The sequence below is a fragment of the Drosophila grimshawi genome, unplaced genomic scaffold (genome assembly GCF_018153295.1).
Source record: "Drosophila grimshawi isolate 15287-2541.00 unplaced genomic scaffold, ASM1815329v1 contig_848, whole genome shotgun sequence".
Lineage (NCBI taxonomy): Eukaryota > Metazoa > Arthropoda > Insecta > Diptera > Drosophilidae > Drosophila > Drosophila grimshawi.
This window is the reverse complement of record NW_025063692.1, coordinates 3,417,197-3,428,875: the sequence shown is the minus strand read 5'-3', so window position 1 is coordinate 3,428,875 and position 11,679 is coordinate 3,417,197. Positions and strand designations below refer to the sequence as shown.

Sequence of the window (11,679 nt, the reverse complement as noted above, 5' to 3'; positions counted from 1 at the left end):
AAAGAATTTGTGGCTTTCAATGCGCCAGCATCGCGCACTTTTGGGGGGATGAAAATGAAAGCGTGTCTGCGTGAAAGCTCTCTCTGGCGTTGCCAGACTGCTAGTTTCTTATTGCTCCTGGTAACGGCACATTCAGCGTTGCTCCTCTCTCTCTCTCTCTCTCTCTCTCTCTTAGCTATCAGCTGCCAGTCACCAGCTGCTTAAAGCAACCCCCGCAACTACCAAAAGCTCTGTGCATATAGGAATGAGAGCTTTCGCTCTCTGCTTGGTTCAGTATTTGCCTGTAGATGGCGCTTTAGCTAGATATGTTTATTGCAGGAATTGAGCTCAACGTAAATGGAAAAAGAGTGTACAGTTGTGCAAACCTATGAGTACTATATTCATTCCTGATCTATGTGATTGTATCGTCACGTATTGCAACTGCAGAGTTCGTGAAGCCAACTTAAATATATATGCATGAACAAACTGTCATAACGCAAAAAAAACCACAATAATAAATTCAATCGTTATCAGGCAGAAGAAACCATCTCCACCCCATATACAAATATATATGGAGCAAGATCAATAGTCGATTCGAAACAGCCAACTTGTCGAGTTTACTTCACTTTATCGATAACTGACCCGTTTTTTTTTTTGATATCGATTCAAATCGATTGCCATCGATTGCGACAAGAGTTGCACGTTATGTGTACATAAGTATATTCTTTCGACTAGAACATTCTTATTTGTTGTGGCTTTTACAGAGAGGGTACTTTGACTTCCTCGACAATTCGCGACAAAATCGAAATACCAAATTTTCAGTGAAACTTATTTCACCCACTCTCACACCCTTTTGTGTGAGTGTGTCCCGTTCCCAGTGCAAAAATGCTGCAAGATTTCGAATGTATTTGCTTATACTGAGTGTGTGTTTTTTTTTTTTTTGTTTTCATTTATTATTTAATATTCTTTTTTCGCTATTATTATTATTAATTTTATTATATATTTGCTTTTTTTCATATTTCACCTTAGTTGCATTTGTTTTTCGCATATTTTCGCTTGCTTCTTCCCAATTTATGCATTTGAATTATTTCTATGTTTTTGCTGACCTTGAGTTTTCATTTGTGATCTTTTCATTTGTTACTTTTCTTTAGCGACATCATACCTTATCATGGTGAGTAAAATTGATATGATGTAGATTTTTGGCACTCATCTTTTTCTTGTTCTTGTTATCGTTTTATTTTTTAGTGTTTTTTTTTAGCTTCTTCATCAATATCATTTTTGCGATTTGCTCATTCGTTTCTTTATTTGCGTTTCTTTAACATGTGCTAATTTCATTTACTTTATGTACTTAATAAATTTCTTTAACTAGATATACTTTTTGGTTTTTTGTTGTTGTATTTTTTCTATGGTATCTGTTAACATTGCGCAAAATGAACAATAAACAGAGAAAGAGACAGAGAAGAAAAATTAAGGTTTTAAGACTAGACTTGTGTGTGTTGGGAGAGGGTGGGTGGTGGGAGAGGGATGCTTAAGAAAGGCTACCTTAAATTAGTGTACAAAAATATCGATAACTTATAATCGATTAATTTGAAAAAAAAAACAACAACAACGACAATCAACTTGTAGTACTATGAAACTAGACATAGAGTGGAGCGGGGCGAGGCGGGGTAGCTAAAATCATTTAAAGTATTCATATATATAAGTAATTGACTCACAGAGTTTCATACAAGTTGTGTGTGTGTGTGTGTGTGCGAGTGCGCGTGTGTGCGTGTGCATGTGTAATTCAAACTATATGCTGACAATTTAACAATTTACTATTTAACATAGTTGCATTTATAGCGTAATATCCATTAGGTAGTAGATTAGTTTTAGTAAATAGTATTATTTATAGTAGTTGCTAGTTTCGTGTTCTATATTTTGTCACAATTTCCGTACATATACATATATATATAAAAGGATAAACAGAAATCAAAACTTTTGTGGTCCCTGGCGTATGTAAGTAAGTATATAATTTAAGAAATTAGTATTCCTGGCCTCCTCCTCCTACTCCAACCACAATGCTACAACAATGAAATCACTGTGAAAACGGAAAGGGAAAACCATCATGTACTTACTACAATATACACAATATATATATATATATATATATATATAAACCCTTAAGTATATTGATGATTAAGAAACGTTAGATTAAGTTGGCTTTTCGTTTTTTTTTTTGCTTGTTGGTACTCGTATTAAATTTAGTTGGACTGCTTAGCTGGCTGTGACCCATTTATTGAACCCATTGAAATTGTTCCTTGAATTGATGCGTTATCGTTATCGATATTGCGTTATCGACACCGTAGAATCGTGGTGCTTTTTGTACAATGCATTAACTAGTTGTTAGCAAGCAGTAGTTAATAGTTAGTTGTTGTTGTTGTATTAGTTAAATAGTATACATATAGAACATATATCTGAATAGTATCTGAATAGTGTCTCGCCGCATCGTGTCTCGCTTCGCCTAGTTTCGACTCGTGCGCTAACTACAATAGTTACGATAGTTGTAGGTTTTATTATAGGAATACCGATAGCGATAGCGATACCTTTAAGAGTGTAGTGTTTCAACATTTGTTAACTATAGGCGCTAAAAAACTCTATGGTAGACGCTGCAGTGCCTTTCTTTTGACTACATAACGACATTTGTTGGCTAGGTTGGCGGTTATCGATAGGTCTAAAATCAATATCAAAATGAGTTGGGCAGGTGTTGTAAAAGTTTTTTTCATTTTTAATAGTTGTGTACGCATTTATTTTTATGTTCCATTTTGTTATCGATATTTTCGCTGAGGCTATCGATCGTCTTGCAGCTTAGGGCGGTGTAGGGACGGTGTCTAAAAGTGTTTGTTTTTTGTATTTTGTTTCGTTTCGTTTCGTTTAGCATAATGTAGCAACAAGTTTTTTGTTTTGGTAAAATCTTTAGATTAGTTTAAAAACAGTATTTTTTTTTTATAAAATAATATTTAGCAATTTCATGTTGTTTCTTGAGTTGGAAATTTTGCATTATTCGCATTTAAGTTTTTGTGCTTACGAGTTAAATTTAAATAGCGCTTAGCTTATAGATGAAATCTTAGCTTTGGTTTTTTGTTATTTTGTTTTTAAAGACTTAAGCTTTACTATCGCTTTGCATTTGGGTAGAGACTAAACTAAGAGACTTTCTGAAAAGTCTGGTCTAACGTAGAAGGTATCAAAGGTATTATATCAAAGCTAAGTAGAACCGATCAACCGACATGGAACTAACTCAATAAGTTATAATACGATATTACAAAATTGGTTGAAACTGATAAATTATAAAGTTTCTAGATGAAATAATGACTGTTAAGTAGTACTTGGTATTGCCGTATTCCATAGAGTTCTATGCTACATTTCTAAAGTGTAGAATAGGGATAGACTAACGCTTAGATAGGTCTAACAACTTCAACTCAATAAGTTCTAATTCTAATGGTAGTATATAAGTAGTTGTATATATGTGTGCGTGTGTGTATATATATATATATATATATATATATATATATATCATAACTTTGTATATATATATATATAATTATATAGATTTATATTTTCCTTCTTATATTTTTATATTGTGGTTTTCGGTCTGGTTTTGAATTTCTGTTCTTTTTTTGGTTTTTGGTATAATTTCTTGAATCGATTAGTATTTAAAACGTTTCTTAAATAGTTTTCTATATAAGTTATTAAAGCTTTCGGTTTTCATTACACTATTTTATATCATAAATAAGTATATAATTCATATATATATACATATAGTATATATATTTGTGTTTGTGTGTGTATGTATATAACTACGGACTTAATATTCTCTAAGGATAAGAGGAATATACATTTTTTTTAATTCCATTCCACACACATCCATATTTTCTAGTGAAGCATATCCATTATATTCCAGAGAACCCAGGCAAAGGATAAATGGAGTGAGAGGACCTTCTAAATCATATAGCTATACATATATGTATGTATATAGGACGGTATTATGTGGGTACTCGCAACTGTCTGTCTGTCTCTCTCTCTCTCTCTCTTTCTCGCACACTTACACTAGCACACCTTGCACACCTTGCACAACATTCACACACATTCAAAAAAAAAAAAAAACACGCACACACACATATAAAACGTGAATAAATGTTGAATATCGTACATCAAATGTAAGGCTGATTGCATTCAAGGCCAGTGTTGCCAGTGTTTTAAAACTGAGCCACATTTGACTATGGCAACGATATTAACGATAGTGATAACGATAACGATGACGATAGCATGATAATTGTTTTTATTTGTGTCTAGTATATGCTGATGTAAAACAATTTCACGATATCGATAAAGATATCATAAGAATTGTATATTGAGAGAACTAGGCGTATGGCATATGCTATCGATTATGGTGGCGATTATGATAACGATAAATATAGAACAGGTTATCGATAACGAGAACATGATAATTGTATGTTCTAATTTGGTAGTGATAACGATAACGATAACAATATGATGACAATTGTATATTTGTGTAAGTTAAGGAAACTATGATTCTGGAATAATAGTGGATAGCTTCTCCCTGCCTCAATTCAATCGTTTCTTCTCTTCTTGTACTCTAAAACTACTTTGTATGGTTTCTATAGTATACTTCCTCTTCTTTCTCTATTTGTATTTCATCTTTTTTTCCTGGTTTTTCTTATATGGAGAATATATATTTAGCATATGTATATATTGTATATATATATATACATGTATACATATATCTTTTAATGCTCTTCACTTCAGTTAGCTTGTATATCGTGGTTTCTGTGTGATTTTTTGTACCTATTGTAACATTGTATTGCTTAGCTTATTGTTTATTTGTTCTTATCTGTTGCTGTGGTTGTTGTTGTTGCTGTTGTTGCTGCTGTGGGTGGTTGAGATTATAATACTCAAAGCTTGTCTTTATCACGATCGATGCTCATTGCTTTAAATATGCCACGTCCAATGCCATAGCGCAGGTTGAACTGATCCAGACTCGAGGCACGCGGTCGATTGCTGCCACTTGGCACAGCCAATGAGGTGGCAGCAGCAGCAGCACCAGTTGCGCTACTGCCACCAGTTGCACTACTGGCAGCTGTTGCACTACCGGCAGCAGTTGCAGCGCCGCTGCCACTAGCGGCCAGTCGCTCATCGGGATCGGTTTCACTGTATTCGGTTTCGGTGTCACTAAACTTGCGACGCCTGCGCAGAAAGGTACTGCAGTGCCGCAGCTCCCCGAGATTATCAGAGAGCGAATGTCCGCGCCGTCGCTCCTGCCGCTCCATTTCGGCGGCCAGCATTTGCACCTCCCAATCATTGGCGGTGCTGGCGCTGGTACTGCTACTACTGCCACCGGTTGCTCTGACTAACGCCGCACCGCTCAGCTCATCCTCAGCCTCGTCATCGTCGTCGTCGTCATCGGCGGCAATGTTCACCTTGCTGGATGACGAACTGGAGCTGGAGCTTTCGCCGATGTCCAAGATGACGCTATCCGACAACCTTTGCAGATTGCCCGTAACATCAGACACCATCATGCCGCCACCCATAGTACTGCTGCTGCCCTCCGGTACCGTCATGCTGCTGCCGCTGCCGCTGCCACTCATCGCCTGCTCGTGCCAGTCACGATAGCCGGGCAGGCCGCCCGCTCGACTGCGCCCGTTGCCGTGCGCCGCATAGAAGCTGGGATGACTCTGGGCATGCCGAGTCGTCAGGTTGCCCGGTCCGCTGTAGAAGGTGCTCGGGCAGTTCAAGGCGTTCGCGGAGGCCGCATGATGCCGGCTGGGACCTGGCGATATGCTTCGACGACCGCCCTGAATGGGAGGCGATGATGTGAAAACAGTGTCCAGCGAATCGCCACGCTACGCGAGAGAGAGAGAGAGAGAGAGAGGGAAAGACAGAATGAGAGTGTGAAAATGACAGAGGTAGAGAGAACGAGAGAGAGAGAATGACAATAAGAAAGAGATAGATACATAAATGAAAGAAACAAATACTGATATTGTTTTTTTTCTTTCTAGAGCCTTTGTATTGCACCGATATATGGCAATACCGGGAGGTACCAATCCAGAACCAATTGATTTTGTCGTTGTAAAATCCCCCAAAACCCCACACAAAATGGAAAATGCATTTGCTTACCATGAAGAGCAGCTCGGCGGAGGAGCCAGAACTGCTATTATCCTGCTCGGCCGGCTCATCATCGTCGACGGATAGCTGTGGGAGCTTCTCCCGCCTCAGGCGACGCGTTGTGCTGCTGCTGGAGGTTGCCAGGGTTGATTTCTGTTCGATGGATCGCAGTTTGAGCTGCAGCTGGGCAATTATCGCATCCCGGCGACGCACCTCGCCGGCCATATTCGAGAATTGTGACTCGAACTTTGAGTGCATTTCGTTCATGTGCGTTTTGATCACGTGATTGATGCCACTCAGTATTTGATTGAAGTAGTCCTGTGACTCTGGAAAGCCTTGAAATTCAAATGTTTGGGGTGGAGACACTGGTTAGTTAACTTGTCAAGCGAGTGGCAACCCTGTGCGTTGATTGATTGATTGTTTGGTACTTGGATCACGGCACTTTGACAACGGACAGGTGTGTTGCTGTGTGTGTGTGTGTGTGTGTAGGTGTAGGTGTGCGTGTGTGTGTAGGTGTGCGTGTGTGTGTGTGTGTGTGTGTGTGTAAAGAAGACAACACAATGTAAGGACTGTAAGAGTCAAAAAGCGGTTATTGGTTACTGTTTGGTGTTTGTTGTTAGTTGTTTGTAGTTTGCGGTTGTGGTTGCTATTATTGCTGTTGCTGTAATTGTCAACGTGTTAAACCAAAAAGGGGAATGCATACATACGCAGTTAAAAGTTATTTACACACATTCCCATACAAAGAGCATAGCATCCTTGCTGGTTCCGTTTAAATTCGTTTAAATTCAGTTTCAGTTTTATACATATTACATATTTACAAAAGCGTTAAATGTTCTGTGTTGTTTGTTCGTTTATTCGCATGCTGAGAGAGCAACTGTTGACCGTTGCTGTCGTTGTTTCATTCCACTTCGTTCCAAAGCGTGCGTGCTCGTGCTTTGACATGTTTCAAGCTCGATAGCGATATCGATCGTTATCGATAGCGATAGCGATAACGAGCTTAAACGTTTACAGGGCTGAAAATGCTTTTTGGTTGCTGTGCATATTTAGTGTGTGTGTGTACTTAATCAAATACAGTTATTATACGTTTCTCTAAGTGTATGGCTTAGTTCTAATTATATTGTAGTACCCACTTCGATAAATATGCGTGGAATAATCGAGGCAAACGATATATGCATGAATGTATGAATGTAAAAACCAAAATGTTAAACAAGGCGCTTAGTTTACAAGATAAGTTAAGTTCGGGTTTTTAGCTTAGTGATACTTTAAGTAAATACCTCATCTTATGTACCAGCTGATACATAGCAATAGGTAATCTAAACTAAGCAAGGCTTATACCTTTTAATAATAATAATAATAATAATAATAATAGGTACTTTGTGGCTTTATATATATATGTATGTATATATATAGGATGTTCTACCAACTTAGCCTAGCATAAGCACTCGAAAACTTTTGTATGATATCAAATAAAGTAGTATCGATAAAGTAGCACCATCATGCATAAGAAGTGCTCAACTGAACACTTAAGAGAGTCATATACTTGGAGAGAGCGAGAAAGAGAGAGAGAGAGAGAGATAGAGCGAGCTTACGAGCAAGAATGTGAAAGTGAGTGAGAGATAGCGAGAGAAGCGTAGCGAAGCGAAGACGAATTTCTGGTTTAGTGTGCGAAAATGCATGCAGAACATTAGGGGTATTCCCTCAAACTATTAAATTGAAATTGAACCACTTATAGATGGAGGAATACCCGTAAGGTTCGTCGTTAAGGACAGCACAATCGATGGATCTATTATGTGTTTGTTTCTGGAACTGTTGAGGTGGGTGTGATTGTACTCAGTTTATACATATACAGGTATTTTTGATTGAATATAGCAATATATATATACATATACATAAATATATAGATATTCACGTATATATATATATATATATATATATATATAGTTTTGGTATTTTTGTATAGCTCGGGAAACAGTAGTATATTATCGATAAGAACGTTGAGCGATTAATGATGTTTAACGGTAATTACCTTCCAATTTTGGGACTTGACCCGCTTGACTTTGAGACATTGTCGCATTTGTCGTATTCTGTCGGAGCTGCAAATTCAAATTCAAATCTGTGGATGTTGTGGATTGTTGTGCATGAAATTCGGTATTCTGTGAGAGTATTTTGTTCGACGATGACGATGACGACGCAATAGCGGAGCATTCAACCACATATGATGCAGACGCGGACGCGGATGCGGATGCGGTCGCAGATGTGGATGCGTTTGACGTTGACGTTGAAACGTTGCCAACGCCAGCGATGACGCCATCGCCCAATTGCGGCTCAAATGCAAAACATTCTTGCGGCGAATTCGTTGGCGTTACCAATGCCAACGTCGGCGACCAGACTGACGACGGATCTGGCAACAATATGCCAGTTAGATTCTCTATTGACGTCGTACCGTTGCCCGTACCGTTACCCGTACCGTTGCCGTTACCGTTACCGTTACCGTTACGACTGTTGTTGTTTTTACTGTTGCTGCCGTTGTTGCCGAGGGCAGCAACAAAGTGCAGCTCCTCTTTGGCAGTGGCTGGCGGGCTAGAAAGAGTTGAATGGAAGGTTACACTCTTCAAGAGCTTACTGTGCCTGGCCACGTACCCTTCCAAGGTTGGCTCCATCAGCAGCCCCCTCGCCAGCTTGACCTTCGCCTGTAACTGGGCTTGGGTCTGTGTCTGTGCCTGTGCCTGGATCTGGGTCTGGGTCTGGGTCTGGGCATTCGCCTCGTCTTGGGCATCACCATCGCCACTTGGATCAGCAGAAGGTCCACTCTTCTGCAGTTTCTTCAATATGCTTTTGAGCTTGCGCCGTTCAACGGTTTCATTCGATTCGGGACTCAGTGGCATATAATCCAGTTGATGTTGCAAATGCTGCTGCTGCTGCTGCTGTTGTTGCTGCTGTTTTGAATTGCTATCCGAGGCGGAAGCGGATACGGATGCGGATGCGGATGCGGATGTATTGGTCGAAATTGATGTTGAGCTAGTCGTGGACTCGTACGTGCTGAGAAACTGCGAATAGATGCCGGATGTGTCGCTATAGCAGCGATATAATGATTCCGAAATTGGCACTTCGTTGTTATTACTGGACTTGGAGCAGTCCAGACTGAAACTGCGCGTCTGCAGCGCCTTCTCCAGTTCGGCCAGCTTCTGTCGCTCATTCAATATCTTCAGTCTCTTCACAAACGGCAATCCGCAGTATTCTGGCGACAGATCAAATACACTCTGATACAACTTACGTTGCGGTGCATCGCCATCGGCCGGCAGCTTCTGTTCCGGCTTTTGCAAGTCCCGTTGTGTGCTCAACGTGCTGCGGGTGCTTGATGTGACCGATGGGCTCGAACTAGAGCCGTTGCCACCGCCGTGACCGTAACCGTGACCGTGACCGTGGCCGTGGCCGTGACCATTACCGTGACTGTAGCTGTGACCACTGTGACCACTGTGCCGGGGTGAGCGGGAGCTGCGCGCACTGTGGTGCCTTGGTCGGTAGCTTGTGCTGCTGTCCATGTGCTGCGGTATATTGCTGAGGGAGCAGTTCTTTAACGGCGTTGCCAGATCGTCGGGTGAACAGTTGGTTAAACTCGTATAGCTGGATGACATAAGTGTGGCCAGTTTCAGCTTGGACCAGGGCTTGATGGGCGTGCCATCCGTATCTGTGTCCGATTGCTGCGGTGTTATCAGCCTCTGGGACGGTCTCATCACTTTTTTCGATATGCTGGCTATGGGTACAGCAATAGCACCACCACCACCACCACCACCCCCCGCTACTGCTGCTGCCCCCTCCAGTGGCAGTGGTAGTGCTGCCGTTTTCGAGTGCGTAGCCACCACAGCTAGCGATTTGGGTGGCTCCTTTTTGCCGATAGTGCCGGCAGTGCCAATGGATGTGCTACTGCTGCTTGGCAACGCCGGCACAATTCCCTGCAGCTGCTGTATCTTCTGCTTGAACGAAACCTTCATCATGGGCTTGATTTGGGTGACGGTCAGCGTTTGTGGTGCTGCACTACCGGCTTGTGTAGCTCCAAAGTCGACCTTGCTGCTGATGTTGGGCGGTGTGTGTGCCTGGAGGATTAGTAGAAATACAATTAATAACTCTTGACTGATGACTGGATTGGAATTAAGATCTTTTTGGGGGTACTACTGCAAATGAAACTCGTTTCGACATTGACTTTGAATTGTGGTTGGGCTGATATTAAGATTGGGCTTATGCGGCTTTACCATGACGACGACGCCGGCGGACTCGTTGCTGGCGCTCGTTTGTGGCTCGTTTTTAATTTTCAACTGCTGCAATCTCTGGATGAGAGGAAAGCCTTCGTTGAACTCGCGTTCGGGCTCTTCCTGTATCGATTCCTGCGGCGATAACGTACACGTTACATGTGAGTGAGGTGGAGATTTCTGTGGTGGTGTGGACTTAACAGCTCGCTCTTCGCGATCCTAGTGCAAGACACATAAAGACACATACAAAAACTACTATTTAGGAGCCGGGGTTCATTACATACAACACGAATTTTTGCAGGATTTGATTTTCTTTTTTCTTTTTTTGTTTTGCATTTTTCGGATTTTAAGCTAACTTTAAACAAATGAAAAACAACCAAAGGGAAAAACAAATTTTAAAAAAATATATACTCAAATTCAATGCGTAAATGAAAATCAATCAAAATGTTGATAAACTCTTCACAGAGTATGCGAGATGCAGTGGCTGTAGTGTGTGTGTATGTGTGTGTGTGTGTGTGTGTATGTGTGTGTGTGTGTATGTGTGTGTAGTGTTGTATATTTGTGTCATCTGGCTTAGAGTGGTACTTAGCTGTGTAATCTGGTTTCATTTAGTGTGGAGCTGTGATGGTCACGGCGGTGTCATGTGGTTTTTGAAAGGGTAGTGCAGTTGAGTGAGTTGATGTAGTTGCATAATGTTATGTGGTGTGGCTTGTGTAGTTTGTTATGGGTTTGTCTTTGTCATGTTTTGTACTGCTTGGTACATACTGTTGTGTTTCAATTCAAAAGAAATACAAGCTTGGACAAGCAACTAAGTAATTTTGGTAGCGTGGGGGATCTTAAGGCAATAGCCAAGCAAATTTTGATTCTCATATTGGTTAGATATATAAAGTTGGAAAGCTTTTAAGCAGATTGATCATCGTTAAGCCATATACAAGCTGCAGTTGACTATAATAACTAAAGCCAGCACATTAATAGTATGCAAAAGTAGCGTTTCCCTTGAAAGATCTCAGAGACAGCCAGATTGGCTGTCAAAAGCAGTGTACATTAACAGGCCCAAATAGCCTGAGCTCCCCAAACCTTTAAGTTCAATCAATAAGTAAGAAATCGAGTTCAATTAAAGAAAGGTAAAAAAAACAAATACACTTAAAGAGAAAATATATTATTTGAATATAGATGGGCTCACGCTTAAGCGAAAAAGTCATTTTGTGTTTAGTTAAATATTCGACTTTAATTATGAAAGCTTTATAGAGTTATTTTATTTATTATTTTAGTTATAGCCACTCAATTCAGTCCG

The 11,679-nt window shown here is 40.4% G+C and overlaps 1 protein-coding gene across 2 annotated transcripts in view; it reads right to left on the bottom strand.

Annotated features, from left to right (window-relative positions):
* Positions 1-4,756: 4,756 nt before the first annotated feature.
* LOC6569374 (pneumococcal serine-rich repeat protein) overlaps positions 4,757-11,679 on the bottom strand; it is a 32,948-nt gene continuing 26,025 nt past the window's right edge. Inside the window, exons 15-19 of one of the 2 annotated variants that reach the window (XM_043216212.1) lie at positions 10,389-10,520; positions 8,779-10,232; positions 8,165-8,718; positions 6,151-6,473; positions 4,757-5,876 (exon numbers count right to left, since the gene is read on the bottom strand). In XM_043216212.1, the coding sequence (XP_043072147.1) occupies positions 4,929-5,876; positions 6,151-6,473; positions 8,165-8,718; positions 8,779-10,232; positions 10,389-10,520 (3,411 nt within the window). In that variant the 3' untranslated portion in view covers positions 4,757-4,928. Of the gene's footprint in view, positions 5,877-6,150; positions 6,474-8,164; positions 8,719-8,778; positions 10,233-10,388; positions 10,605-11,679 lie in introns of both variants that reach the window. The other variant, XM_032741397.2, reaches the window with a different exon arrangement.